The sequence below is a fragment of the Manacus candei genome, unplaced genomic scaffold (assembly GCF_025592945.1).
Source record: "Manacus candei isolate 608988 ecotype Guabito, Panama unplaced genomic scaffold, ASM2559294v1 h1tg000003l, whole genome shotgun sequence".
NCBI classification, from domain to species: Eukaryota; Metazoa; Chordata; class Aves; order Passeriformes; family Pipridae; genus Manacus; species Manacus candei.
The window spans coordinates 10119907-10145914 of record NW_026138051.1 but is presented as its reverse complement, the minus strand read 5'-3'; the positions used below and the strand labels follow the sequence as shown (position 1 = coordinate 10145914).

General features: G+C 37.4%; 1 protein-coding gene across 9 annotated transcripts in view; it reads right to left on the bottom strand.

The window, feature by feature from the left end:
• Positions 1 to 1351: 1351 nt before the first annotated feature.
• The window catches only part of KLHL13 (kelch like family member 13), an 88308-nt gene continuing 63651 nt past the window's right edge, over positions 1352 to 26008 (bottom strand). For all 9 annotated transcript variants that reach the window (XM_051784376.1, XM_051784395.1, XM_051784409.1 and 6 more), the window contains 6 exons: positions 21779 to 21920; positions 19703 to 19835; positions 19265 to 19461; positions 12356 to 13151; positions 5395 to 5508; positions 1352 to 3378 (listed from right to left, as the gene is read on the bottom strand). In XM_051784376.1, the coding sequence (XP_051640336.1) occupies positions 2891 to 3378; positions 5395 to 5508; positions 12356 to 13151; positions 19265 to 19461; positions 19703 to 19835; positions 21779 to 21920 (1870 nt within the window). In that variant the 3' untranslated portion in view covers positions 1352 to 2890. The remainder of the gene's footprint in view (positions 3379 to 5394; positions 5509 to 12355; positions 13152 to 19264; positions 19462 to 19702; positions 19836 to 21778; positions 21921 to 26008) is intronic.

Sequence of the window (26008 nt, the reverse complement as noted above, 5' to 3'; positions counted from 1 at the left end):
GGCAGACAGCTCCCGTGGCTCTCCCAGTTGGCACACCATGTAGTCTTAATTTCATTCAAGTCAAATATCTACTAATTGCTTTTTATCCAGATGCTTTTCTTATTTAGGTACTACAACTGCAAAATGAAAGACTTTGAGATTTATGAAAAGAAGAGGCAGCTGGTCACCATGTGGACACTGCTGGCTCTAGTTACCAAGATAAGCTCACTCTTCATACAGGCAGCCTTACTGATAATGGAGATGGAATATTTGCTGTATCCATATGTACACCTACAGCTGTGGATTCAGAGATGGAAAGGGTTTCTTATGCTACGGTTAAGAAAGATGTAATAAATATTAAGTCATTTTACACTACATTACAGCAAAAAAACACTTTGCAGTTTTTGGCAAATCTTTGATGTTTGCTTTTCAATCCTGGTGAGTAAATGTTAACTAATGTCATTATGAACACTTTAATCCAGAGGGAGATATTAAAAAAAAACCCTCAAGGATTAATTTGATTGAAGCACTACATTTAATCCACTATGTTGTGTCCAACACTGATGTCAAAATGACGTTCAAAAATAATTCTTCCACTTTACATGTAACAGATAATGAGTCATTTAAAAAAAAATAAATCTCTATATTGTGGCTATATACCAGCTCCTGGCTATTCAAGGCTCAGACACAAAACTGACATCCTGACTTCAGACCATCTCAGAATGGTTAGAACCCACCCTAACCTTCTTCCATATAGAGAATGCCAGTGAAGATACCCACTTTTAAACAGTGTGTCTCCTCATCCCCAGCATACAAGTAGCAGGATATATTTACATTATCCAAAAGGAATTGCAACTCCTTCAAGTACTTTTCAGTTTACTTACTGAATATGGATTTCAGAGGACTTAAGCTCAAGCAGGGTCTAAAATCTGGTCTCTGAGATAGGAAAAACAATTAGTTGCATGTGACACTTAAATGACTGACATACTTAAACATACTTAAAATGGCATACTTAAACAACAGAGCAACATTTTCCTATCCAGTGCTTTGCACAGCATTAGAAGAGTATTCTTAGGGTGATGAGTCAATTTATCTTCGCTGGCTACTTTCCAAGAGTATCCACTGGTGTCACTATTCCACCTGTAACAACCTTGCACAGCCATGTAGAATTAAGATTTTATTACCTTAAAGAGGAAGAATTAATTTTGATTTTAATCAAAACAATCACAAAACCTAAAGTTTACATGTAGATTTTGGCAGTGATCATTACTAGTAAACTGGATAAAGAATAAATATCAGTACTTCCAAAACTGACACCATAGTAATGCTGCTGCTTGATGCATCAAGCAGGGACGAAATAGAAATAGCAAACTCCCAACAAAAGTTTATTAAGCTTTACTTGGTTACTGTTAATAGGTAACACAATAAAATAAGCTGATTTAAACAGTTTTCCCCAGAGAATACCCCTGTGACTGTGCTCATTGGCAAAACCACTTGTAACATAAGATGGGAAGTTCAGAACAAGCAGGATGGTATAATCAGAGCTGCAATTTGTCAGCAGTGCACTGTATTTAGGAGCAGATAAAGATTTCTGTAAATTTAAGAGGCTGCATACATAAGCAATAGTTCTCATCAGTCCTTAACAATAAAATGAACACATCAGACCAAAATAGTTTCTTAAAAGTAGGTCAAAAATACCCATTCATGATCACTTCTGCATTGGTTTCCTGGCAAATTCATCTACCCACACAGATATACGTAATGTGTATCCTGGAGACAGTGAGGCAGAGGAAGAAAACCAAATACATTAATGAGGTAGCTTAGACTGGGTAACTGCAGTTAAAAGTTTTATTGAACAAAAGAAGGTAAAACGTGTAGTCCAAGTTCACTGAGCAAAAGCAGCTCTCTCGCTGAAGCTGCATTTTGTGCTAAATAACCTTATTAACTGAGACTATACAGAGGACACATTATGCAAGTTATCTCAACAGCAAAGGAGAAAAGGTAGATTAAACTTGATCTGATGGAACGATTTGGTCAAATTCAGTGGCTTAAGTTACTGTTTCTAGCCCTTAACTACCTATATTCAGTACAGGCATACAACAGAGTATACAACTGCACTGAATTCCCATTTGTTAATAGTGTGTGCTCCCAGGCAAGCGGAAGCCAATTCCTGAAAAAAAAAATAAAATTAAAAAATGTAAAGATATTTAAAATGTTTTATTTGAAGCATCATTCAACTGACTGAGGAAAAACACTCGATATATGTTATAAAAAAACTCCCGGCTCTACAAGGTCCGCTTCCTGTACAGTGCTAATATTTTAAAATTATTTTATTTCTCCCCTCTGCCTAAGAAACTTCATATGCTCTGAAAGCACCCACAAATTCAGGTGGGTAAACAGATATGTCAAAAATACTCTGTGAAAAGAGGGAGGTAGCTCAGGCCCCTTGGCAACCTTCGGACAGTTCACATTGTTGTGGTCTACCTCCCCTTGTCATCTGCAGTCAAAAATGAAAGGAAAAAGGATTTCAACTAAGAAATTTAGTGAAAGAACGTGTTCAATACAAAAATCTTCAAATTTGACTCATTGGGCTCCCAAATGTAAGCTATAAGGTACCTCACATCCAATACACAACATTAATAACGTACCTAGTTCATACATTTTATAGACAATATCCTCTCATTTGTTAAACATTTGGCTCGGGCGAGTACATCTTTTTTGTTAACCACTTGACAAACATTCTAGGCCAAACAAACAGCACAAGTAATGTCAAAGTCTTTTTTTTTTTTTTTTCCCAGTAATTGTACGAAATGCTGTAGGCTAAGCCTAACAGAAACTACTGAAGAAAAATAACAGACTCCATGATGCAGTGCAAAGGTGTTACTACAACATCATAAGTCAAGGGATGGTTCTAAGGTGCTGAAAGAGGAGATTCTCTAGACGGTGACCCTGAATTGTCCTCCGGTGGGAAAACAGTAAGAGTGCAGGCTCGAATGCCACCAAGGGATTCTGGGAGGTCAAATACTTTATGCCACTCATCTTTTTCTGGATCATATTTCTGAACTATTTCCACCATGCACCGATTATTCCAAGAATATCCTCCAACAACATAGATTTTATTTTCAAAGACAGCAACCCCAACATCACTTTGCCCACGTAACATGGCAGCAATTGGAGTCCACTGGTCTAGAGTTGGTGAGTAATATTCACAGCTTAGAACATCATCATAATCACTGGTTCCTCTAAAGTGATTTCCACCAATAACATACAGCTTGTCTCCTACAGTACACATGCAATGCAGACCTCTGACTGTCGTCATCGGAGCTTTCTGAGTCCATTTGTCTGTGTCAGGGTCAAAACACATAAGTTCCTTTTGGAAAGTATCATGGGTAATTCCCCCTGGAGAGACAAAACATATGTTAGAGTACTGCTCACCCTAATAATAAGCATTAAATAACAGGCCCCCCTGCCCCAAGAAAGATTTTAGTGAAATAATTCCATCTTCCTTAAAACTTCTTCACTCTAGCTTAGATTACTATCACAGATGTACTCAATTTCAAATGACACTTGTTCCTTTAAACATGAACACAGGTAGAAGCCATGTCTCACACAACACTTTATTACACATGATCGTTACTGTTTATTACACATGATCACACTTCAGTTTGGCAAAATTACCTTTGCTTACATTCATTCAGTTTGCTAGTTTTGTTTCTCACCATCAAGAAAACAGCAATCCATTTCCCTTTCAAATTTTGGTACTATGCCATTGTGTTCTAAACAGTCCTATCACACAGCAGAATTTTATCAGAAAACCTTTTCCATCAACTTCAAGTGAATAGAAAGTGGACATAGATTTCAAATATTCTTCTCTTAACAGATGTCTATATTTCCCTCTACATTTCTGTCATTCTCATAGCTCTCTGCAAAAGGATGTGGATAAAAACTTCAGGGGAAGTCACAGGATGATTTCCTGTTAGTGGATGAAACATCCCACCTTTCCACAAGGTCACTAGGCAGGTCCCAAAGCAGTCACACCAATTTCAGGCACTGTAGGCATATTAGATATGGTTTAAGACCATAATGCTACTATATTTGATGTCCAAAAAGTATGCAGAGAACACACTGCTACTGAACAATCTCTTTCTGGGCTAACCATTCCACATGGAATTATCACCAGACAGAGATGGCATGGTGTCTACAATACTTAATTCTTCAGCTGGACAGTAAGAACTAAATACAGAAAAAAATTGGACTATCCAGCCTTGGCCCTGAATGACACCTATAGCAGTGGTAGTGCGTGGGAGCTCATCAGAAAGAAAAGCATCTAATGACAAAGGAAGCAATCTTCAGATTTTCAGTCTCAAAAGTGTTTGGAGCAGACCAAAGGAAAAAAAAAATCTGGGGGAAATACACAGCATTTACATGAAAAAAAACACAGCAGAGAGCATATACACGTGCTACCTGCAGTAAAACATGCAAAATGGGCAAAAAAGTACTGATAACAGCACAGTAATTAGAAGCTTAAAGGACATGTTCACAGAAAAATAAGCAGCTGCACCTTATAGTAAATTTTAAAATAAATCCCTCCTAGTTTACTGGCACAAGGCCCCCTAATTCAAGATACCCCAAGGATCAAGCTGCTCCAGCACATTTCCCCACCAGTTCTTGTCAGCTAAGCAACCTTGTCCCACCTCTTGCCCTGAATTTCATCTTAGTTCTTAAGAGGACGTCCCTTAAAATTTCAGTAGTAGAATATACATAAGCCTATGATCTCTGTAGTGATCACTGACAGACAGATTGAATCTTCTTTAAAAATTGACAAGGTACCATATTATCAGACAACCTATTGCCCTACTTTGGAAAAAAATGGAATGAAACTATAACCTTGGTGACATACAGGACTGAGCATATTCCAAAAGAAAGACCAGTGAAAGTACAGACATCATTCACATACTGTGATTACCATGAAAACTTATTTTCCATTAGCTCAGTGAAGGCAAATGTTCTTCTTTAAAGTAATAAAATTTTCAATGCTTTCCAAAGAGGATGTGTTCAATTATACTGCTATAGTATAATTTTATTATATAAAATATATATAATATTATATTTAATTATATTGCTATATAAATGTGTATCTGCCATTGCTACAAAAATTGTATTCTGATAAAGTGAATAACTGCTTTGGAATTCAGAACTGTCAATTACTATGAAAATGCATAATATTATCTAAAATAATTTTGTCAGAGCCTGCAGTATATATGTTATTTGACTGCCTTCATGTGAAATTGCATCAGTACTTATACTACAGCAAACCTACTGCAACCACAGATAAATTTTTATTGTCTCCCACTGAAATAGAAAAGGTTAGATAAGTAATTGTTTCATAGAGATAATGTCACAGGAATTATTTACCTGAAATATACATTAATCCCCCATACACGGTTCCAGCGTGACCATAGTGGGGTTCATTCATTTTTGCCACGTAGCTCCATTCATTCATTCTGGGATTGTAACATTCCACAGTGGCTGTTGGAAACAAATGACAACATAAAAGTGTTGAAGCCATTGTGGCATTTTGGTGTTGAGTACAGTGCAGTGGTAGAAACTCATAAACAGAGGAAGTACCCACAAGAAACACCGTTCAGCTGAGAAAGTGTCAAGGGAATTACTGAGCTTTATCACAGAATGGTTGGGGTTGGAAGGGTCCTCTGGAGAACATCTAGTCCAAACCCCCTGTTAAAGCAGGACCACCCAGAGCAGGTTGCACAAGACTGTGCTCAGCTGGGTTTTGAATATTCCCAGAGAAGGAGACTCCACAACCTCCCTGGGCAGCCTGTTCCAGTGCTCTGTCACCGCCACAGTAAAGAATTTTCTCACCCTATTCAGATGGAACTTTCCAAATATAAATTTGTGCCCCTTGCCCCTTGTCATGTCACTGGGCACCACTGAAGAGTCTGCTCCCATCCTCTTGAGATCTGTCCTTCACATATTTGTGTGCATTGATAAAATCCCCTCTCAATCCTCTTTTCTCTGGGTTGAACCCAGCTCCCTCATGTTTCCTCATAAGACAGATGCTCCAGTCCACTCATCTTCCTAGCCCTCCACTGGACCTTCTCCAGTAGTTCCTTGTCTTCTTTGTACTGGAGAGCTCATAACTGGACACAGCAGTCCAGATGTGGCCTCACCAGGGCTGAGCAGAGGAGCAGAATCACCTCCCTCAACCTGATGCAAACTCATGCTCTTCCTATTGTACCCCAGGATACCCTTGCATTCTTGTCCCCCAGGGCACACTGCTGGCTCATGGACAGCTTTTTGTCTACCAGGACTCTCAGGTCCTTCTCCACAGACCTGTTTCCCAGCAGGTCAGCCCCCAGCCTGTGCTGGTGCCTGTGCTGAACTTCATTAGGCTCCTCTACAGCGTGTCCTGGCCTTGCTGAATGTCAGCAATCCTTTAAGTGTTCCAGTCACTCCTCCCAGGTCTGTACCATCAGCAAACCTGCTGAGAGTACACTCTGTCCCTTGTTGACTAATTTTCTATTGTCTAGTGTTTTATTAAGTACTTGCACAGCAACATACAGCACAGCATATGGAAGTCACTAAACCAAACAGTTTACAAAAGCCAGGCTTTAATAAAATACAAGATGAAACATCCCTGAATCTGGAAAGGAGAGGAGTGCCTATGTCAATACACAGCTCCATTTGTGCAGTTTTCTTTGTGAACTGAAATGTTAAAATGATCAAAGGATTTATCAGATCAGAAATCACAGAGGATAGTACTAAGTTAAAAAGAAACCCAGCACCCAGGAGTCCTTGCAGAATGCATTGCTGAGAAGGAATCCTCTCTTCCAAGTAAGATGGGAGAGATGCAGGCTGCAGGGAAAGGGTTATGCAGTAAATACAGAGAATACAAACAGAAAACAGATTCAATAATGGCTATGTGCAGGCTGTAGGGATTGGTAGCTTGAATAGTACAATGTGATCGGAGGGGCAGGAGATCCTCCAAAATCCTCTAATATACTGACCTTATGATGCACAGAGCAATTCTGAATAATTAAGTTATCTTAAAGACAAATTAAACCTCATTTAAAATAATTAAAATTGAGAATGAGATTCTAATGCCTGTTATACAATGCTTAATCTCTGAAGAGAGATGTTTATGAACGATTCACACAAAAAATGAATCTGTCTTCAGAAGTGGCATTTTACATGCTCTAGAAAATGTTTTTTATGGAATCAAGGGTAGAAAATCTGAGTCAGCTCTATGGAATCAGTGATGGTAACTTAACAGTCCAGAATTATGCATCTACTGAAAGAAACAACAACAACAAAAAATAGAACCTGAGAAACTTGCCATTTTAAAGGCAGAATGTAGTTAGTGTTAGTCTAAGCCTGCAGAATTAGCAGTACTGGCCAGGCCAGTAAAGAACACCAAACAGGAGCACTTATACAGTGATTAACAGGCAACTCAACCTAACTGTTTAGCTGTCCTAAAAATATCCTTTGCCTGGATTATGGTAATGAACACATCAGAAGTTATACTATTAAATATATATAAATCTATGAGTTGTATTTCTCTGTACTGCAACTTGACACCACATGCAGTATTTGCCCAATCTCCAAATAAACCCATGCTCACTCTGGTAAAAATGAATCCATCCTTAGCAATATTCTTTTCTAAAAAGGAAAGCTCCTTTCTACTCTGCTCCATTTAGCAATCAGAAGCAAAGATGTGCGGAAATTTCAAAACCAGAAAAAAAAAAAAAAAGATTTGATGGGTAATTACAGCTGTCCCATTTCCACCCTGACAGTAGACCCTTCTGACCTGCTGCTCATCATTCTACTTGCTTTCACAAAAACAAAGGCATCCTCTTTCCCATGGTGCTTCCACTCCGTGCTGAGGTGAGGAACTTGTATTTCCAACACACTGGGACAGGAAGAGCAGAGTATGTGCAAAGCAATCACAAAGCCAGCAGCACCCAGATGAACGTGACATTCCACACTGGACGGTTTTATCTCGCTCTGCACTATGGACTGCATTTAAGAGAGAAGCCGTAGCCAAAAAATCACTTCAGCAAGAGAAAACAGAACATGCAGAAATTGGTATACATTACTGCCATCACTATCACAAAGTTGTAAAGATATTAGTTATCTGAGGAGGGATGATGTTCAGTCCAAGATCCCTCACATCCTGATGTGTCTTTAAAATTCTCTCGAACATTCCCAGTAGGGCTAAAGTACTGTTTGATGGTATTTCAGGCAAACTATTCCAACTCAAATCTCACATTTACTGTGCTCTAGTTAATCACTTTCCAGCTGAAAAGTCCTACTCTTGTTTGATTGATTGGTGTAGTTGTTTCCCTGTTACCTTGCAAGGTCATTCAATTTCTCTGCACTGAAAAGATATCCTTCTGCACTGAAAAGAAAAAAATATTCAAAATTCCAGTTATTAAAGGTGCCCATCAATTTAAAGGAGGCATCAGGATGTTCTCTACAAAGTCTCCAGGCAGAGCACAGTTCACAAAACACTCAAAACCTGCTACTTTACTGAACCTAAGTATATATCCTATAAAGCATGAGACTGATGGATTTATTCTTTCAACAGCATGAATGATTCAAACCAGACTTTATTTATGTTTAACAGCAGAACTTCTGATGTGTTCATTACCATAATCCAGGCAAGACAAGCCTCGTTTTAATAGAATTAAGCAATCTCAAAAAGACACAAAGCTTTGGCAGTCCCAAGGGATGCTCAGCTCGCACTCATTTTATGGTGCCATCTGTGATGCCATTTGAGGAGTATACAGATATTTAGCACTTCTCTGTCAGTAGCATCTACTGTGTCCTGAGGTTTATTACAGCAGCACTTAGCAACTGTGTGACATTCTAAAACCCAGATTCTTAATTTTGTTACATAATTTCTATAATACAGTTGGTTTCTATACAACTCAAAGATGACTTGCTTAAAGAGTTCCTGACTAATTTTGTCCTAGAATAGAAAGGAGCCACTTCAAAATAAACCCCTATGCAAGAGGTCCTCCAGTTCACATTTAATTTGGTATTCACATTACTACTTACAGTAAACAGCCCAAATGGGTAATGATGCATATATCCTTAATCAAAAACATTTAAAATATATTTTTTTAGTACATAGTTATAATTAAAATATAGACTCACAGGAGAAGTTTTTACATAAACAAGGAAGGTTCAGCATCATAGAGGGCACCTGGAAAATAAATGCCTTCCAACTTGATGGGCACAGGGTCAGAAGAACAAGTCCTGCCTGGACTACAAGTCTTCTCTTTCCATCTTCATTGCAGTGTGGTGATCAAAGTATCAATGAATCTGTGGTTGAGTCACAACTCAACATCCCCTAAGGTGCTTAGGAAAAGCCCATATATAAAAATCTCAAACTCCACTCAAGCCCATCAACAGCAGAGCCTGGAATATTCCAAAATACCTAAATGCACAAGTTTTCTAGCACTTACAGGCACAGCTTCTGCCATCAAGCATCACAACTGAACTCTTGAAATGAGCTACAAAAATCTGCTTGTCTGAGAAGAGGAAACAGTCTCCAAAACTCTGCACAACAGCACAGCTGGAAACTACCAGTGTGCTCTGATTCATGAGTATCTCAGTGAGTCACACCTGGTTTTCCCTTTGCCTCCTTTTCCAAGAAGTCTTGTCTTTTGCACACCTGCCTTCTCCAGGCTGGGCTCCTCCTTGTGCCCAAGTGCTGTTCTCCCTGCCTTCTGTTCTGGGAATACCTTTAGCAGGTGCCAGCTTTGCCACTCTAAGAGAACCAACCAGAACTACGTACAACCCTTCCAGGAGCAGTGCATGTTTCTACACAGCCCTAAGTTGTTACACAGCTGAAAAATCTGAATTGTAATTCAGGACATTTCAAGTATATATTTACCACACTGCAATGCATGTAACCACACACCTGGAAATTCACTTGTCCTCACTAATGAACCAAACTTTTCTCAGTGGCATGCACTGATAAAACAGCAGCTGGTTATTACACTAAGGCACATACTGCTGAGGTAGAAAGTGGCATTTACAAAGTTCTCAGAAGATGAAACATCTGAAAACTGTTTTGATAAGGCCTGATAGAAAGCTTCAAAAAAGTATACTTTCTATTCCAGTGAATGTCAGGAGAAAAAAAAAAATTCATTTTAGTAACTTTAATCTTTTGGCCCTTTTCCATAAGAGCTGATCTTCCAGAAAGCTGAATTCTGGTTTGGGGAATTTTTCCTCTCTAACAACAGATTGAAATTAGTTTGAACCCAAGGGCAACTTCTTTAATACCTGTCCAACACACGTTTGACCTTCTCTTCTATGAAATGCCTGAGAGTTTTTCTCATCTGAAGAGAATGGGAAGTTTAAGTTGGATTTCATCTTTTGGCTGTCAAGGTTTATGAAAGAAACATGAAAATGAAAAGTGACTTGCCTCACAATTAACAAGAAAAGAAACTGAAGCCCAAATCAAAGCATCAGACAGCTACAATATTTAGCATTTAGAGTGCTCTTCCCACAGAATGATCCAATGACATTTTTCAGGTCTGTGTGGAAATCGCTGCAGCATTTTAATGATACCTTTACAGAAGATTTTATATAGGTGATAAATTTTGTATTTTAATTAAAGCTGCAGAAGAGTTGAGGTCAGCAGAACGATACTGCTTGATCTAATTTAAGGGAACACTGCACTTAAAGCCTGCTGCACACACAGCTTGCACTGGCTTAGTGATGGCATTATTTCACATTGATTTGGTTAGACTTGCAACTTTTTCACTGACATTATTATAACCCTACTCTGCTGAGATGGTACAGTGCACAAGGTCAGCAATCTGATTATCCACTATTAATTCACACCATTAGAAAATAGTTCACTGAAGCTATTTTTCAGGTTTTCTGATACTCAGGAAAAATGTCAATACATGTTAGTTTGTACATTTGGCCTTTTACAGGCTATTAAGCTTGTTTAGAATGTATTTTCAGGTAAATAAAGTGACATGTAGGAAAAACTCTGAAAACCTCATGATCTGCAGCAGAAAATGGCTGTCTAGGGAAAACAAATTATTACAAAACAGTTTCCCATCTTTTTTGGAAACAGGAGGCATTTTTAAATGTCCCATTTTATCAAAGATTAGAACGGATTTTAAGTTTCTAGCAAACCCAGCCCAGTTTTGTGTGGTGGAAGCAATGTACTATATGTTTCCTAAGAAAGTTTGATCATGAAAAAAGAAGTGTGTATGTAAATAACTGAGATGCATTAATTAAAAAAATCACAGATGCTGCAGTAGAAATTACATTTAGTATTGTTTCAATTAAAAATGTTTCTCATTGAACTTAAAGATATCTGTGCATGTCCAAAAAGCAAATCCTAGCAGCAAGAGATACTGCCAGAAAGACTTGACAAGACACAGTTGAGTACTGGACTGAAAGCAGCAAACAAAATAATGAAATGTTACATCTGGTTGAGATGCAATATTATGCTAAATTATTCCAAGCATAATCACTGTAATATTTCAATTTTAAAGCACAGACAAATGTACAATTGAGTGCACTCCCCCAGACTTGACTAAATGCTAACCACTGTGGCTTTGCACAAAGCAGTGGATTAATACAGGTCATCCTCTGCAGACTTTTGCTAAATTAAAAGTTACCATGTATTTGTTCTTTGTTTCCAACCATCTTATTTTCCATAAATTGATTTTTTTCTTTTTTTATCTATCAAGTGAAATGAATTATCATTTGCAAGGGGGAAGAAAAACAGGAGGCAGCAGGAGAGTCATACATACAAGTAAGTTAACTATGTACTCATAAAATATATCAAATTAAATAATTAAAAAGCTCAGAATGTCATAATAAATGAATCTCACTGATCTCTGAGTGAAAGAAATCACTGTCATTACTTCACTTAAAAAAGAAAAAAGCAGCAGCAAAAACCCCTTAGTATTTCAAATTACTAATCCAGAAAATTTGTGTCTTTTAAAATGTAACCTTCATTGAACAGTAAGTTTCAGTTAGTCATGTATCCCTTAAGAGTGGGTTTTGTTTCTCAACTAATGATTTTTTTTTTTTTATAATTGCATTTATATATCACCACACTTGCACACATACATGCTTATTTCATGTTTGATAGTAAGGGCAAAGACATTGGATGTCATCACTACACAAGATAAACATGTTTGGACATTTTTTTTTTGGTAGAATCCCTTCTAAAATTAACTTCTAGTGCTATCCAGACAAATTTCCCTCTGCATCTGCAGTATTTCCAGAAAGAAGCTGCACACCAATGACTTCAACTTGTTTCCTCTCCACCCTTCAAGGCCCAAGAAAGGGGCAAGAGGCCGGCTCCAAGAGAACTCACCTAGTTCACCCGCTGCATTTCGACCACCGACTGCATACAAATGTCCTTTGAGGGCACTTAGGTGGAAGAAGGTCCGCTTCTCATTTAAAGACGCGACTTGCATCCACTTGTTGTAGCGAGGGTCAAACCTGAAGACCGTGTCGACCGCCGTCTTTCCTTTCGTGTCGTAATTGCTCTGGCCCCCGACCACGTAAAGAAAGTTTCCGATCACGGCGATGCCGTGCTGGTACCTCGGTGCATCCATGGGAGCCAAGGATTTCCATTCGTGGGCCTTCTCGTCGTACATCCGTAACTCCTTGCTGACAACCAGCTGCTGCCTCAGCACTCCCCCCAACGTCACCAAGTGCGTGCTGTCCGACCGGATGGCCGTTCTCTCCGACTGCATCACCGGCTGCATGTATGGCATCATTTGGTAGTTGCTGGCTTCCAAAAGCAAGTTGACGCAGGTGTTGTCAGTTCTCATGAAGTCCACTGTTTGAACATAGTTAATAAGATCATTGGGTGTCATCAGAGGAAACCTGATGTTCTTCATTAGCTTCGCAGCGTACTCCATCCGAGGCTCCTCGTAGCGCAGCCAGCGACAAGCCGCCTTGAAGAGTTCAAGTTCAGTGCAGTGCTTAAGGCTATTACTTGAAAGCACAAAGGCAAGACGTTCAAAGGGGAGTTTCACAAATTCACCAGTACTTAATAATGCGGGGAAGTTCTTCAGGATGAAGTTATTAACATATTTATCCACTTCTGTGAGATTGTATGTGTTGGCAATTCGCCCAACCTCAACACAGTTTTCCAACGAAACCTATTAAGTAAACAGAAAAAGGAATCAAAACACTTTCTTAATTTGATGTCTAAATGATAATGTAAAATTTAATGAATACTGTAGAATCAGCAATATTTCATCATTTCACAATGCTCAGGGTGATTTACACATGAGCATATAAATATTCAATGTGATGTATATATTCATGACTGCAAGGGGAGATCCAATTTATTTCTTATTTTGAAGAAAGAAATGAGAAAAGTAACAAGCAGATGGCATATATTGTGCCAAATACATTATACAATGACTATGCATAGCAATCACACAGCACTTCGTCTTTGAAAAACTCTGAAAACATCTCTGTAAGAAAGACACGTGGAAAATACAGTTAAGGGAGAGGTGATCAGCCCAAGGTTAGAGAGAGCAATGCAGAAATCTTACCATTAGACATTTAAACTTTTAACATTTAGGCTTCTAAACATTATTAAAATTGTATTGGCATAATAAAACCAGAGAGAATGGCACAGCTCCCCCTCCTATGCCACATATTTCGGACACTTTATTTACAGTGTTCAATCCTATGAATACGTTCCTTCAAAACAAACAAAAATGGATCTTTAATAAATCAAGGTTGTCCTTGTACTAACTATGTTCAAAATTAAATACATATCAAAAATAAGACAAAGGTAGTGACTTTATTTCATATATATATATATATATATATATATAAATTTTTTTAAGAATGAACCTGGTAGGATTTCCCCTAAGATTACCCACTGCATTAAATGCTATAGCAGTATGGATCACACCCTACTTTAATTCAATACTTGAGTGACCATATCTTGATAAACATCTATTTTACACTGTTCCTGCATCTACATTTCTTATGTCTTTGGCTCCTAAATTTCTGAGGTCACTTGGGATCCAAGGCAGAGGGAGGAAGAAACGTGTCAGGCATGGGGTGTAACTTAAAGTGGGTTTCCAGAAAACCCAGTCAATTAATTTCATCAAGCTCCGTGCTACATGTGCAAAGCAAGTCAATCAAATGCTTCTTGCTGAGAATTGCAGCTTTTTTTGCATTCAAACCTTACTGCAATTCAAGCTTCATTTACACATGCTTTCTAGTCTCTGTGCATGTCAGTCCTACTCAGTGTCAACCATTTCCACGACTTTGTGATTCTCATTATACTTGTAATGCCAAAAGAATTTAAGCTTCCGAATCTCATGGTTATTTTTAAAAAGATTATAAAGATTGAGGACTATGACCTGACTGCAACCTAAGATTTCAAAAACGTTCAAATGACCTTCTGGTCATGACAGAGATTACAAGATTTTAATGCTGTATAACTCAATCTGATCATTGCCCTTTAATACCAGACAATTCAAATGTCTAATGAGTACAGGAATAGGAGATCATCTTAATTCACTAGAAACTGATCTAACTTGCCCAGGAGTTAAGATCTGTGGTTATCCAAAGTCTTCATTCACACATTTTGAAACGCCTTCATACACTCAAAGGTTCCAAACCTTATTCTTCATCTCCAGGAACAGTAACCCTGTAATCAGATCCTATCTGTAAGATGAAGGTGCAGTGGACTCTTAGGAGTTCTGTTATGAAACTATATGTGCAATGGATACCTGGAAATTATATTTTTATTACAAGACAGACCACGTTGTTTATATAAAAATGTAATCACACCAACTAGTAGTGGCCTATAAAACATTCTCTGACTGTTTTTTAGAGTCAGTACCAAACAGGTTGTTCACAGAAGTTGTGGATTCTCCATCCCTGGAAGTGTTCGAGGTCAGGTTGAACGGGGTTCTGAGCAACTTGGTCTAGTAAAAGGTGTCCCTGCCTATGGCAGGGGGGTTGGAACTAGATCATCTTTAAGGTCCCTTCCAACCCAAGCCATTCTATGATTCTAATTTCTGTACATTTCCTAAGGATGAATCCTAAATTTTTAATTTACATAAATTAATTGCATAATGGAAGTAACACCACGCCATAAATTAAGTAAATGAAACAGGACATTCTTACTTCTAAAATTTCTTTCCAGTTGTATAATAAAAAAATATTAAGCAATGGAAAAAAATCACAAACAGCTTACTTGCAGCACAGTACAAATCTTAACTCTTGGTATACAGTTACTGTATTTAAAAATCCCTTTAGAATACATTTACTGGCATCAAAATACAGAGATGCAGCACTTCCTCCATGTGAAGGTAAGATATTGCCCACTGAAAAGGCATGCTTGAAGTTAAAAGATCAAAGCAAAACCCATACAGGTTCTGTACCATTGGTACATGGTGTTCAGGTTGCAGTGAAGTATTTGGAGTCATTGCAGACACTCTGACACTTACCAAGTGCCCAGCATGCATCAAGTTATGTATTAGCATAGTTATGTTACACTGTAAATCTATGCAATTTAATATATTCCTCGAATTCTTACATTTGAGAAATTTATTGACAAATTACACACTGTTGATGACTGATGAACATGACATGAGCAGTTTCCACTCACCCCAAAGTTCTCGGAAAATTTACTTTACACTGCCTTTATTAATCCACTGGAACTGTACTGCACCCAGGTTTGGGATTTTTCATCTATGATTGCAAGAACTTCCCATTATGCTTATGAAATTGTGAACTACATTTGGCTCACTAACAAATTCCACCACTCACCTCAGATTAGGGTGCCAAAACAAATATTTTCTTAAAAGTTACTTTCTCTGGCAAAATTACTATTACCCTCTTTACTATGTTCTAAGATAACAATCAATAACCAGGCTAAATTATATTGCAAAGATTTAACAGTCATAAAAATATATATATCCTATACATTCTTATATCCTGAGCCAAAAAAAAAAATAAATCCTTCAATAGAATGTAATGCAATAGCTACTTTTACTTAAATATTTCAAATTGGACAGAAAGTACAATAATGCTACTTAAACACTTAAGTACTTCAGTTAGTCAAGTGTTGGAAAAAAAAAAGGTCTGACATGCTATGCTACTTATGAGAGGCATGGAAATGGTTCTGTATGGAAGTCCATCAATCAGGAACTCATCAAGTGTAACTTCTGGAAATCCCACCAAAGTGAACAGGAGGAATGGAAATATCAGATGAAAACATAAGACTGGTTGTACAGTGTATCCAGTAACTAGTAAAAATACTCACACAGAAAGACCTAAAAGCCATAAACAGCTAAGCAGCTCCATAAGGAGTTGAAAATTTTATTTAAATAAATTCTATTTTATGTGGTCTTTGACTCCTGAGCAGAGACACTCATTCATATTACTCATTGCAACTGTTATTACAAAGCAGAAGTTGCACAAAATACTAAAAAGCTTTTCAAAAAAGAAAGGTCAAGCACAGCACTGTATTATTACAGCCTGAAAATCCCAATGCAAAAGCCAAAGTACTTTCTTGAGAATGTGGTTCACTTAATTCTTTGAAATTTTGAAGCAATCACTACCCAAGCTGTCATAAAAACTTAATGGACTATAAAATACTACAAAACTGGACACAGCAAAACGATTGCAAGCATATTTCTGAGAGAAACTCAGAAATAACATGCACAGAAAGTCAAGCTCTGAAGCCCAGTACCACAAAACATTTGGGTGCCTAACTTTGTTTTGTTTCAATGACTGTTAGACATTGAAGCACTTAACACAGTGTTTCAAAGAGTGGAAGTTTAAAAAGAGCTCACATACCCCTGAAACCCTCAATTTTTCTGTGGGCTCCCATACACAGAAGCCAAGAAAAAACAGTAAAGAAATTTGACTAGCTCAGAAAGTTGAATCAATCATACCCCTACATAACAAAAGGCAAATTTCTGGTGGCTGGCAGAGTTGGTCCCAGCATTAAATCCCATGCTCCCACAAAACAGATTATCTTGCTCCATCCTCAGATAACCAAGTTCTTTTGACAAGACAGGACTTCCAAGTATTAAGCCCTCAATATTTGACAATTTGCTAGTTGTTACAAAACTGTAAAGCACAGAATTATGGAAGGAATAAATTTTACTTAAGCAAGTACAGCCAAAACATTCATTTTCAATGTTTTGGAATGTTGTCTTTAATTACAGTACAACACCCCCTTCCCCATTACCCTGTGATTATCCCATGAGTGCTGTAATTTACTTGGACAGGTTTCTCATCTTTCTCCATTTTGTACACTACTTCTACTTTTGCAAAATCACTACTGCGTGCTCTCTAGCACTCACTACTCTGAAAACAGTTCCATGGCATTTTTATTAATTTTAATTACATTATGCCTCATTTAGATGTGAACATAGGAGTAGTCCTAGTCTATTGTACAGCTATAAATATTTAAAACTAATAGTAGGAGTAAAACTGAAAACATCTTAGGAAGTATTCCAGTGTTTCTCAGAGTCTGTTTGGCTACAGAGCAAAGATTATCACAGCAATGGGCTACTTGACAGGAGAGGTGTACATGCAGAGCAAATAAAAGAACACTTTCAAGTCAACTACAACAGATACAATTCTTTGAAGGTCTCACTATTTTTGTTACATGAATTAAGCTGTTACCTTAAGCTTCTGCTTTTCTTTCTAAATATTTCCAAAACCCTCTTATGAATTAACAAAATTACATTATGCCTTACATAAACTGACTTCTATAATCTCTTTAATAATGGACTCCCTAGACAATTCAAAGACAAATAAGCATTTGTCTGGAAATGCTTACATCAGGTCGTGGATGCTGCTCTCAAGTCAGATATCTTCAGTAGAAATCAGCTCAAGACTTGCTCAGAATACTCATTTAAATCACAAAAATGCTCCTTCAAAAATAGAGTGAAACTGGGGAATAGTCTTTGTAAAGCCAAGATATGATAATTAAAAAAGTAAAAAACCACAACCCAATTTCCTAGCCAACTCTTGTTCCAACAAAAGTAAGTTCATTGAAAATTTCTTTATACAAGGATGCTGAGAATACAACCAGGTAAACAGCACAACCTCAATTTTGTACTTCCTCTAGAGCTACACCATGAATGAAATTATGTCTCCTTAGACATTGGTGTAAATGAAAGCCTTCCAGAAAAAAAGAATCAATAAAATGAAGGGAATTAATAAAGTCTTCCTGATTCCTTGAAAATGTAGTATCAAACAAAACATTTTTTACTTGAACAAGAACAGTGACTGAGTCAATATCATAAGTGAAGGCACCTTCAGAGAACAAGTATTTTAAACAATGAAAAAATTATTCCAAATAACACTATTTAATATGAAAAAAACCCTTTCCCTCAGAAAGGAAAATAAACAAGCAGCTGCCCTATGCAGAAAGGGGAAAGGGCAACATGATGTCCCTGGGGCTCACCTCCCATCAATGGGAGGCCGCTCCAAATCCCTGATTTAGAACACCACTAAGACCTTTTCCCAAATTGGTATTTATAATAATGTCAACCTTGGAAAGGCACACTGTGTTCATTTTGGAAGGTAAAAAAACACTGAGCAACATAAAATAGGTGGTGTAGGATTGAAGAGTATTAAGATTAATGAAACATTATTGCAATAATCTCAGAGAATCAGCCAGTTAGAAAATATTCCCAAATTAAAAGCAAAACAGCGCATTATAGACCCTAGATGTCTCTAACACTTCCCTTATGAAACAAATTGCTGTTATTACCAGCTTGGAGTCCTCTTCTTTGCATAAATCCTGGTATATGTCAACTAGGGAGGTCACATTTCTAAGCCTGTACTCTGCAGAGCAATGGGAATACCTGGTTCTTTATTTCTCATTACAGGCTATCAGAAAGCTGAATTCCATATGAGTTCATGTGGAACACAACAGTTTCCCTGTTACAGGTAAAATGAAATTTCTAGTAAGGTATATAATCAACTAACATTAACATTAGAAAACCTCCAGGAAACATTACAAATAACACCAAAGTGTCTCTCCAGGCAGAACTGCTTTGACAGCACAGCTCTTGCACTTATATCAAACTGACACTGTATGTAATACTCAGAAAAAAAAAAGATTTTCAAGAAAACTACACAGCAAACTTGTTCTCTGGGAATCCAAATTATGAATAATGGCAAGTTTTAGACTATTACATGGTCAATGTCATTATAAAAAAAAACCCACATACCAAGGCATTAATCATTGTAAATGGGAAACAAGTAGTCTTACCCCAGAGATAAGAAACACTTTACAGAAATCCAAAACAGGTAAAATCTGCAAAAAACTGGCAGCTTCCAGAGTGTCCTGAAGGTTGTCCATGTTAAGGGAAAGTTTTGCAGTATAGATGAAATCAATGATCTTCTTTAGGCCTATTTTGTTCACACCGTGAAGCTTAATGCACATTAAATCTTGTTCCTTCATTCCCCCTGAAAAACACACGCAGGTAAATTTACGTGATCATTTTGATGGGGTTGAAATAATTTCATAAACTTATACAAAATTAAAACATAATTTTAAATTTTAATTGAAAAACCCATATGCAAGAGTAGAGAGAGTTAATTAGCCCATAACGTCGTTTGCAGTCCTGATTCACACCCAGCACTGAACTTGTGTCTCAGTGTCCCAATGACAGCAGTTTGGAGACAGCAACTCTAACAAAAACCCCACCTGTGAACATGGCCTTGAAGTAATCACTGGCAGAAGCCATCATTGCTCTGTGAACAGGAAACACCTCGTCACCATCTCCAGGAACAAGTGTCACATCACAAAGCAAACCTTCCACTCGCAGTTGGTCAAAACCCTGCAGGAAAAGCACAGTGCAAAGCACCCAGTTGATTTGGGAGGACAGCAGGAATCTTTCATTTCCCTTATGTAAATACTTATTTACTTTTATGTACATATGTACAGTAGTACCAAAAAAGTGACAAAGAAATAATTTGTCATCTTAAAACCATTCTCTCTAATATATTCTATTATTATTATTCATTGAAAACAAGCAGAATAATCATTATTTTCCAGATATGGTCAAAGAATGCAAAGTACACTGGACCTTCGAAAGTAGTTTTATTCAAATAATTACGGTATTTTCAGGAAGATGTTTCTTTTGTTAGTGTTCACAATAGCAGTTGTTTCAGGTAGGGATTGATGTCTTCTTTTTGGACCTACCTTTTCTGGACACATATGCATTCTAGATATAATTCTTTTCCACATTAGTTTAAGTGCTTTGCAGCCTAAGTGGCTGCCAAATTCTGCAGCCTGAAAGAAAAGCTGTCACCTGGTTCCATGATTATCAAATTTGTTACCAAAGATGGCATGGCAAGAATTCCAAAATTAGCTCCCATTATACATCTGATCTTCTCTGAATTACATATAATGGCTAACTGTAATAAAACAATAGAGTCAGCTAAAGCATTGTAGAGTAAGATTTTCCTCTAAAATTGAGGATACTGGAAGATGGGTGAAATACTCTCCTCCTTCATGCACTACAGAACATAAGCTCAAACATAAAATATTTTCCTTCAACCTGGTGTTTTTCTAATACTAGCAAGAATGCAAATATTGTCTTTATAGATTTAACACTTAAAGAAGTCTTGGTATCAACCTGCATGCTTAAGCAAGTTTGTATTATTAAAACCGCAGAAGTAAGTAGAAATAAACATTCAAATTTGTTGCACAGAAAAGAACAGAGTGCAAATGAAAAAATGAGTACTGGCTTCAATGTATCGGAAGCCAAAGACAGATTATATAAACCCAGTGTATTTCAATCAGTCAAATGACTTGTCTTATATATCCTAGTTCCTACAAACTAGGCTACAAACAAAACTACCAGTTCACCAACTGCTCAAATTTGGAAGAAAGAAATTAATAAGGAGGAAATAAGCTCTCTTCTTAGTGTTCAAGCAAGGGAGAACTATGCCCAACCATGCAAGCCTTAGAAACTAAATCAAAAAAATCACTAGCTTCTGTGAACTAAAAATCAAATTTTTTTCCCCAAACTGAGGCAGGCTATTTAGGCAGCAAGTAAAAAAAGTTAGTGGCAGTTTTCCAAGGAGTCATTACCATACGAAAGTCAACTGCACTACTGAGAAAGACCACACTGCAAAGCAGCAAAAGCTATGAAGCTGTTGGATTGACTCTATGGCATGTAAAAGCTCCAGCAGAAACGAGAGGATAAAATGACTATGCTCTTAAATTCTTAAAGCTTCAGGGAGGATCACATTTTTATCCGTTAGAGGAATGTCCTAGAGCAGTGCCACAGAGTCAGGCCCAGCACAGGGTGTTACACCAAACCTGGCAGGGCTCTGCCAGCTTAGGGATGTAAAGATGGAACACAGAGCTCTCCTCATCACATCCCTACAGCAGCTTTCACACAGGAGATGGTACAAGTGTTTGCCTAACACAATTACATGATTACATTTAAGTGAGCTTCTTTGACACTGCTGTCACTTCATAATTTAAATTATATAACCTCTTAGAAACTGAGAGTGGACAAGGATATGACTCAAGGAAAAGGCCAGGTTTTTCTTTTTGTGCTTTTGTTGAAAGCTGAATCTTTAACACAGTGGAAATGAAGTCACAGGCTATGCTTGCTTGTGGGCATTGCCAGCACAGCACAATAACATGGGGGTTTTTGAGGCCTTTTTAGGAAGTACCAGACTGATAAAGGCTATTGAGAGGAGGCATTGTTTAGAGTAGCCAAAATTCTCAGCACAGATCAATACAGACATAAGAATATTTAATTACCTGTAATACCACAGAACTGTGAGTATTGCTGGTGAAAAATCTTGTGGTTCCTGTCTTCGAAGACTGTAGATGGGCAGAGACGCCCATATCGCTGCTACCAAGAGATACTTTCATATGAGGATCCTCCTCTTCCACCAGAGATCTACGAAAATCGGAACAGAGGAACCTTAAGACCAAACTCATTTTCACTCAGGGATCTTTTGTTCTTAAACCACAGTCTTCTGGGATGAAATGTAACAGCTCAGAGGCTATAGGAAAAAAAAATCTGCAGGCAACAGAATCAGTCCTTAGTGGTTCCCTTCAGCTAATTTAAGAAAGTGAAGCATTAAGTCTCTAAAAAAACATAACTTCAAAAACCTGATTTTTGGCTAGTAAGTTTTTCTTTTTCCTTCCACTCCCAAGTCCCTGATTTAGACACTAGCACAATACGTTATATTTACATGTGCTTTCAATATTGTAGGATGCTTGCAGGGGTTTTATCTGGTTTCCAAAATCAAGTATCTTAGCTTTTCCTTGGCAAACTGGTGAAATATTAAAATTCTAAGTGTAATATTTAAGTAAGCATTTTCAGTCTTATGACTTGCATTATCTTGCTCATGTATGAACATCATAATAGAAAATACGGACCATGGAGTTTCAAGCTGTAAGTTTAACCTGCCTTTAGAAACTAGAGGCTAGAACTCCATTAGGACATGATGATCCAGTATTTTGCTACTGCAGGCAACCACTTCACAATTTTAATTTAAGATCTGATTCCCAGCAATTACTGTCCAAATCTAGATAGGAAGAGCTAATTTTAAGTAGAATTGTTAAAGAATTACTGCACTATTATTAGCCTTCTATTTTCATCTTGAGATGTAAATTAGGTTTACATAAAGAGATATACATATGAGAGTCTAACTACCCTAACCTGTAATTATTATACAATGTAAATTAATTTCATCTCCAGAAATATTAACAGTAACTAGTTTCTGTAATTTCCATGATCTAATGTGCCACCTATGAGCATGCAGGGCAGTATAACTCATATATACACAATTTTAATTAGCAAACATAAGCTTCTAATCTACAGATGAGGGCATCTTCATTATTAATAAAGACTCCATGCACAGAAGATTGTCAATTGACGTAATTGCTGCAAAACTCAGATAGGAAAAGTTTTCCAAACTTTAAATGTGCAGGTTGAAACATTGGCCTCCAAGCTAATGTCAGAAATTACTTTAAATAAGTGACAAGAATGTGCTTAAATCCCCCTCCTCTTCCCCAATTTTGATTATGTTCACTATGTAAGGGCAGATTTGGAATTTGCAGAAGATAAATAATTTTCATGATTTCCTCCTATAAAAAAATTTTTCCCCCACCTTCTTTGGGTACAAAGCCCATGCAGAGCAGTTTCTGAAACTCACACATGACCCTGATAGCACCAATGTGCCTTGCTCAAACCCATGAGTACAAAAGGTCAGCTACAAAAACATATTCAGAACAAATTCACCATTCAACAGCGTACATGGGTTTGAAACAGTGAGATTTTATGCACAAAGACATAACATTGTAGGAACGAGGGTACATCTGAATAGCTGTGACTTCTAATGTATTCAGACAGCTGAATAAACCAATAAATGTGGATGCGCTGCAGCATGCAAAATTTGTGCAATTTTGGAACAGAATTATCTCTATTTTATAAAACAAATGCAGAATTATTTAAATAAAGTTTACAGGGTGTACTTCAGAAAAGTGCTCTCCAAGCTATCTTTGGCATACAACAAATACAACAATGTAACACAGCAGCAAAGCAATTTCTAGCTCGTGACCCAAAATATTTTTGTTCACTTTGTTCTAGGGTGTTTTAGTTTTGGTGGTGTTTGTTTTAGTTTTAATACAGTCACATCAAGGCAAGAGTCTAACATAATTTCAAAGGACACCCAGTCTCTAAATTTGTACATGTCTTTCTAAGAAGAAATATAAAATAATGTGGGGAGACTTGTAAGCGTGGGTGGGAAGGAACAACAGATTCAAGTAGCATGAATCTGACTGTTTGCTCTTGAAGCAGCTTCCCGAAATGTCAGATCAGATAGATGTTACATGAAGGAGCTTTTAAAATACTTTCTCTAAATTCAGAAGGAAATAGAAGATGTACACATCAGTTAAAATCATTAGGAAAAGAAATACACAAGTAAGCCAAACTTCTTGCTTGGCTCTTTGGAGTGAGTTTTTTACCATGTTTGCCACAACACTACTTGATTTCCTGACAGCCAGCATAATTCATAAGTTTTGTAAATGAAGGCAAAGACCTTGGCCATGTTCCATTTATTCCAAGAATGGCAGGGATCATGGAAACATTTTTCTGAACGGGCCACGTTACACACAGCTTCCCAAGCTCTGCCTGAAGAGATTGGTCTCTATAGCACACAATGCCTTGTTACAACTGCACAGCCAACAGAGAAGATATAAAAAAATTTCACAATACTTGCAATACTTAAGAGCACACATTCAATGTGCCAGGTGTGACTATAAGCAGTTATTTTTCCTACCTGATTCGCAATAGATAACAAGCAGTTCTCTAATACCTGTACCACACACATCAGCTCAGCAGCTCACAACTTGGAGCTCTTCTGCAGAAGAGATTTTCCCTATTTCTCTTCCACATTGGCTGTTACATATGGACAGGAACTTGCACACACGAATTAGACATTAAAAACCGCAAATTTCACACTATAAAAATCCACCAGAATATAAGTGTTACAGTTCTAGTCTCAAGCCTTGACTTGGCTGTGTATGACTACATGAGAAAAAATATTAAAAATAAGCAGATTGTATTAATCCTATACTGGGTTTTTGCTTATATCTAAGCAACTATGACAAAAAAAACTGTGATGTGTTTGTCTGTGGGGCTTTGGGGATTTTTTTTTTTTTGTTAGTTTTGTCGTTGCTAAATAAACCACCTTTTTAACCTACAGCTTAACAGTTTAGGAGGGTCACATACCCTCTCCCTTTCTGCAGCAAGTGACATTGAGGAGTTGGGTTTGGCACAAGTTCCAACACAAGTCAGCAATAAGACCTGGCGACAGGGCCCTGATCCCCTGAATTCCAGCTCTGTGACATCCACCAGGAGGGAAAGAGCACTCCCAGAGCAACCAGAAATAATGCCTTTGTCACTGGCTCTGTGCAAGTTTCAGCATTTATCTTCACCCAGCAAGAGGAACCTTTCTTTTCAAGACAAAGTGCAACTGCGACAGCTCTTACTCTCTGTGTTGACAGAAATATACGGAGAGCACAACCCAAGCACTGTATCATACACAATAATTTAAAACTGCCCTGCAGAAAAATTTCAAAGTATTCAGAATATAACTTCTGCTGGGGGGGCTGTAAACTGAATATTCAGAAATAACTCTGCCATTCACAGCCAGAACAGGCAGGAAATGTGCTTAACGTCCAACTAAATTCCCAACAAAACCATAGTAAGTACATCTGTCTTCTTTGGACACTTACCAAAGGCATTATTTACATTCATTAACATAGGTCTGCTAAGCACTATAATTAACTCAATAATAATGAATGTAAACATATTGATTTTTTTACTTTATTTTAAGTACAGTGTATCACAATTAAGCATATACCGAAGAAGAAAGTTAATTCACTTTCTAATTAATTCTATTGTTCTGATCAATAGAAATCATTAAACAAGAAGTGTAGCACAGCAGTACCATTTTTAACCAGAGTTTAAAAAAAAAAAAAGATAAAAAAGGTTAGAAAAAGTTAAAACTACAATAACATGTAGTGAGAATTCACAACAAGCTGCTCTGAATGTGGAAATCAACACCACCTTCAAGGCACACGCTTGAGGGGGTTGAACATTATAGTGGCAAGAAGAAGGGAATGTTGGAGTTGAATGTGAAATGAATATTAACACTGCAATAGGAGGGCAGAGGAGCTGCAACCTCTGGGATGCAGTGGCTCGCAGTTCAGAGAAAGGCACCAGAGGTTAATTAGTTGCCATCACAAAGTAACTTCAATCAGAATTTTCTTTCTAACCTTACACTGATTCTTTCAAGTACAGCAGTTTTTCCCTTACAGCTATAACCAAATGTGACTCCCAGTTAATCCTCCAAGTACTTCCAACTGGTATTTTTGTAGCAATGAAATACGGAGTGTGCGTTATATGGATATTAATATGCTTTAGCTTTCCATCAAATACTGACAAATTGAACTGGCTGGAGATACAACATGATT